A 6,000-nucleotide genomic window follows, 5' to 3' on the forward strand; every position below is an offset into this window, starting at 1 on the left:
CTTCTGTTTACGACCACACCACATTGCTTGTGTTCATTAGGGCACATCCTAGCAAACCGCGTCACAGAAAGAAAAAAATCCACTCTGTCCCTTGCATTTCTCTTCTAATCGAGGCACAGAATGAATACAACGCAAAACAGTAAATACAGTCCTGCCAGATCACAGTGTCTCAGTCTGGGCCAAATCCACTTGAATTCAGTACATTTTATAATGTTTCTAACCTCTATGAGGACACTTGATTTATGAACTGACTGAATCCAATTGTGATTGACCCCAAACCTGCTCCTAGTCTCTTTAGTCTCCAACTGCATGTTATCCACAGACCTGACCAGCCCCCCTGTGGTGAGAGTCCTATTACTCTACACTACACAAATTGGCTTCAGCTTAGCATTCCTAAGCACAGACAGTCTGTACACAACAGGCGTAAGATGGGATCAATCCTCTCTGAAGAGCAGTGGACACACTGATTGAAATTTTCCAGGCAAATATGGGGAAGAGATTTGTCAAACGGGTTCCTCTGTAGGGACAGAACTGCTGGCTGCAGTCTCCAAGCTCAGTGGAGTGAAGGAAATTCCCTGGAACAGCTAACATCTGACAAAAAGCGGGTGTAGAAAAGTGCTCCCATTGACACAAACAGAAAACTCTGTGGTTGCTTATAAAGCTAAAGACAGAGTTTTAGTTGTGTAAATACCTACCAATTCTAATACTGTAACAATTCTTCTTCAGCCCAAAAACATTTCACAACTGTGTTTACATCCTAGTCCAGTCACATACCTAAATTAGCAACATCCGTTTTGTAGTCAAGGATTAGCCACCAATACTATTTCTCACCTGTCCTGAACTATCTATACAATCAACAGAAAACTCTCGAGGCCGAGGGAAAAAGGCTTCATCCTTACCCAAAGTCGTCCAAGGAAAACATGCTTGGCTGATGGTTGCAACGGAGGAATCGGTTGATCGTTTCGCAGAAGATGTCATGTGGGGAAGGCTATGCAGAAGAGAACACATCAGTGAGAGCAGAGAGCATGCAGTACGCACACTTCATCTTCTGTCTTCTCCAGAGGGGTAAAAATGAACCACGGTTCCAGAAGCACAAGAATCCGATGGGAAGGAAGAATAGCGCAGCTGGCTTAGAGGGTAAATGGCAGATACACGGAAGGCGTGAGTGTAAGAGTGCGTTTGTGTGCACAAGTGAGAGAGGGAGAGTCCGAGAAGGGGGTGGGCGAGAGTGTCAGAGAGAGAGAGAGAGAGAGAGAGAAAGAGAGTCAGAGATACACTCAGAGCGAGTCACTAAGAGAGAGTCAGAGAACATGTGATCCTGTCAGCTCTGTTACCTTGCTGTTCACTCACAACCACTCAGAGGACTGGAGGACTGTACATCCTCCAGGGAGTCTCATCCACTGGAAGCACTTAAAGAGCCACATGATCCCTGTAACCAGTGAACAAGCATGGTATGATAGCCTGGTTCCCCTTCTGTTTGTGCTACCGACTACTATTACTGACTACTAATGCCAAACAGCAGAGTGAAGGGCAGATGGCACTAATGGAACGTGTCAAAATGTTCCCTCATTTTAGATGAACCAACCTCGTAACTGAATAGCTACACAATTTGGGGACATGGTCAAAAACAAACAGCACTCGCAAAATATGGATCAGCAGGTTGTTCATGACTTCTACCTCAACCATTTACCGCTGCACAGCTTGTTCACTGTTACAGCGTTTACTGGTGGCGCCGCTGGTTAATGAGATTCCCCCAAGCTAACGAAAACATGAATCGGTACGCTGCACTGCAATCGAACAATGTATGGGGATGGATACCGCCCTGAAATGACACACCAGTAGGAGTTTACAGGGACACAACAGATCCAAAACAGAGCGGAATGGGTGTGTTCTGATGACGAGCTTGAAACACACACACACAAACCCCACACAAATACCCAAACTGTAAAGAACACTCCAAATAAGGATTCAGTGGGATGCTTATTTGGGGGGGGGGGGGGGGCAGTAATTTGAAACCTCAAGTACGGTCGGTTTCTACGCTGAGAAGCGGAATCCGGCTCGTTGCTGTTCAACTGCGGGAGGTTTCTGGGCATAATGCAATGCATACGATAGGGTCGCACCAAGAAAAACGCCCCTGATCGGAAAAGTCTGTGGGAAAAACGCTTTACTCAGCATTTTCACAGAGCCTTCTACCTTTCTTCGGGCGGATGAGTCACCGCGGCAACAGCGCCCAGAAATCCTCCTGAATTAACGTTTCCCAGTGGATGGGTCCATATGCAATGACTGAGTGTGGCTGGCAGGGAGAACACAGGCGCATCACGGCATGATATAACATTAAGGCTATAAATAGCCCTGCATAAGAAAGTAGCGGAGTGAAATGGAAGCGCTGAGGGGGAACAAATCATTTTCATTGAATTCATCCCCCAGTTTTCACCTTGTGCCCCTCTGCAGATTTAAGACTTCCCTGTGGTCTCCTGACTGAGAGAAAAGCCTCTACCCAGACACAGGCCAGAGGACATGGATTGGATGGCTTCCAAGAGCAACACTTAGGACACACACACACACAATCATGTTTTTTTCCAAATGAGACAAGAGGTGAATCATACAGTACAGCACAATGGTTTATGACAGAGATCCACATGCGAAGCCTGTACAATCTGGATGAATTACATTTCAGTGATGTCACACTCTGGCAGAATGTGATGACATGAGGACGTATCACCAGCCCAGAGGGACACTGAGGGTCTGTGGTGTTTATCAAAGACACTTTATATTTATCTCTCTACCTTTCCTCTTGGCGTGTGTGAGATTCTTTTCGCATCTATTATGCAAAATTGTGTGTGTGTGTGTGTGTTTGAGTGAAAGACAGGGGCTTTGTTGACTATGGTTAGCTAGTGTTATGCTAGTGTTTAAGTTAGTCTCATGTGCTTGTTGAGAAAGTAATGTTTAAATGTTGTCGCACTGCTGAGTGTAGGAACATAAAACATATCTAGGCTGTAGCAAGATGGCAAATTGGTACGATATTAAGTTGCATGTTTTAGTCGCAACAGGGAAAAGTTTATAATTCAAGCAATGCCCAGACCTAAGGTGGTTTCTCCTAACCGGCTACGTGAATTATCCTAACCTGTACAACCTGTAGGTATAATGTTTCTGCTCCTACTGCAGAAGCACATGATTCCACAATCCAATGGGAAGAAGGAAGACCGCAGCTGGTTTAGAGGTTAAATGGCAGATACACAGAAGGCGTGATGAGAAATTAAGTGGTGTTTGTTGACCTGTTGAAGGCGCTCGATACAGTAGATCACTCAATCTAATTGAAAAAGTTGTCTTCATTAGGCTTGGCCAAGGACACTTGCCTCTGGTTTCAAAATTGTTTTAGCAACAGACTACAGCCGATGGAATTAAATCTACATGTCTTGTAGCCAACAAAAGAGTTCCACAGGGTTTAATGTTGGGTCCTATATTGTTCAGTCTATATATTAATGACATTTGTAGCTCTCTAAGAGTGGATTTATTACTATGCTGATGACAGTGCTACATGCTAAGGCTCCCTCTGATTAACAAGCTGTTGCACACCAGCAGTCTGAATGACACCAAAAACCCCTTATGGTCCGCAGGTTGGAATTAAATGCAAATAAAACTAGTACATGCTATTTTCTAGGCAAACAGCACCAAGATTAGGATGACCTGACAATTTTAACCCTAAATCATTATTTTATTGAACGTGTTAACTCTGGCCTTGGGATTTGGCTCGGTGAAAATCTGTCTTTTAAAATACATTTTAGTTAGTTGGTGAAACAGCTAAAGATTAAAGCTGGTTTATTTTATAGAAAGAAATAATGTCTTTCACATTAGCATAGGAAAGATACTGTGCCAGCAATATATTTTACGTTGCCACTAGATTATGGTGATATACTATATATGCATGCCTCAGCTACTATACTCAAATCTCTGGATGCAGTCTATCATTCAGCCTTGTGTTTTATCATCGGTACAAATGTGTTCACACATCACTGTCTGATTCACGCTTCAATCTGCTTGGAGTCACTGACATCTAGAAGGGCCACACATTGGTTGATGTTTTCACATAAGGTAGTTAAGTAAAATCTTCCTGATTATCTAACAGAAAAAAATGTGTTGGAAGAACAGCAGTTACCAAACACACTCTCAAGACATGATAGTCTGCGGGCCTATTCAGAACTGGGTAAAACTGCTTCTGAATACTTTACCCCACTCATGGAATTCCATTTAGAGTGATCTTAAGTTAAATGTATTAGTACCTATAACACATTTTAAATTTCTTATGAATTACAATTGTATATTTTATTTGCATTGTGTTTGTTTTTATTGTTGTAATACAGGGCTCAGCTGTAAAAGAGACCTTGATCTCAGTTAATTTCTGTGTATAAATAAAGGTAAATAAATAAATACACTATCTAGTCAAATGTTCCCACTCTATGTAGTTCTGAGTTCAAACACAGCCATACATCTACCAGTGGTTCTGTGGCAAGTCATCCACCTTGTCACCAGCTGACAGACTGTAATAAATTGATGATGTGGACACTTAAAATACCCGTCCAGGTGTGATAAGATGTTTGAGGTGTCAGTAAACGTCCTAGCATAAGATCCGATCGGAAAGCAGCCCCGCCACTATCACGAAGAGGACCGTCACGTGTGCGACCACAAACGGTACCGTTCCCTGACCACGTGGGTCACGTTCTTCCACTCAGCTGCCATACTGACTGCTCAAATGATAAGATAATATTTTAAGTGCAAAGTACAAGGATACAGTCAGGAAAATCTAAAGCTTTAAACCTTTTGAATTATTGCTTTGGATTTTTGGCAGTTACACGCATGCATACTAATGAATGCCCGAACCGAATCACGGAGATTCCCTGCTGTATTCCTGAATAGAGCATTCAGATAGGCCTTTGGTTAAGGCCTCGGCATGTATGTCCAAACGTCCCAAAATGCAGTTGAGCGAAAGGGCAACATTTAGTTGACACTTGGGCCTACTTATGTTCAACGCACGAGCATACAATCGTCAGCCTCCGCCCATTGATGAAATGTGAAAGCAGCAGGACCGTAAATTTGTAACAGAGCTCACGCCTATTCCATTGTCTCTGCCATTCCGTAGGCGTGGTAATGCCGTTGACTGGTCTTGATACCGCTAGACCAGTCAATAATAGGATTGCTTGGCCTGTATCGCAATATAGCCTAAATGTATGGTCTGGTTTCCATGACAACATTGCTATTTCATGCAGGCCATCCAATGCCGCATATTCACACAGTAGGTGTGTATTGAATGACAAAAGAATAAGCAAGAGCTGAAGGGAAAAACTCGTACGGAGTATGTAGTTACAATGTCCATTAACACACAATGGGCGTTGGGGTACTTGACCGGTGATCCATCAAAAATGAACGATTTCTCTATTGTGTAATTAAACGTAGACAAAACACGTGCTACTTTGTAAATAGCATGCTGCGATTTACAATATCTCGTTCAGGTCATTAATGTTTTGGAACCGTTCACATGCATGTTATTAAACGCCAACATCATGTCGTGTTCTGACAAATGACGCGGCATCGCAAACCCCAACACATGCTAATTGCTTACCTCATTTTCTCTCCTATTCAATGAGACGATGACATGAAGAAATGTACATATATCGGTTTTCCCCTCTCAGACCGTTTGTAAAGCCGCACGTTCTAATGCTATACAAGTAAAATATCATACACCAATGCACATCAATTATGAATGCCTGCTGGCAATGCAATGGCAGTCTGTTACTGAATTCAAAGGAGCGGATCCGAATGTTTTCTCTTTCTCTCTCAAAAGCTTTGCACTCCGTTTATTTGCTTGCATCCTTAATTCCATGTTCAAATGGCGGTTGCGTTGGTCTCAATTAAGACTGGGGTCTCTATCTGACAGCAGCCTCACAGGAACCATATTTCCCTAGTATTCGTGGTGTTTTGGAAAGGTGGGGATTTCATTGACTC

The 6,000-nt window shown here is 43.0% G+C and overlaps 1 protein-coding gene across 2 annotated transcripts in view; it reads right to left on the bottom strand.

The window, feature by feature from the left end:
- The window catches only part of evla (Enah/Vasp-like a), a 39,695-nt gene extending 33,695 nt beyond the window's left edge, over positions 1 to 6,000 (bottom strand). The window contains exon 1 of one of the 2 annotated variants that reach the window (XM_013137632.4): positions 5,618 to 6,000. In XM_013137632.4, coding sequence (XP_012993086.2) covers positions 5,618 to 5,622 — 5 coding nt within the window. In that variant the 5' untranslated portion in view covers positions 5,623 to 6,000. Of the gene's footprint in view, positions 1 to 899; positions 1,374 to 5,617 lie in introns of those variants that run through there. The other variant, XM_013137631.3, reaches the window with a different exon arrangement.

The sequence above is a fragment of the Esox lucius genome, chromosome 15 (genome assembly GCF_011004845.1).
Source record: "Esox lucius isolate fEsoLuc1 chromosome 15, fEsoLuc1.pri, whole genome shotgun sequence".
Lineage (NCBI taxonomy): Eukaryota > Metazoa > Chordata > Actinopteri > Esociformes > Esocidae > Esox > Esox lucius.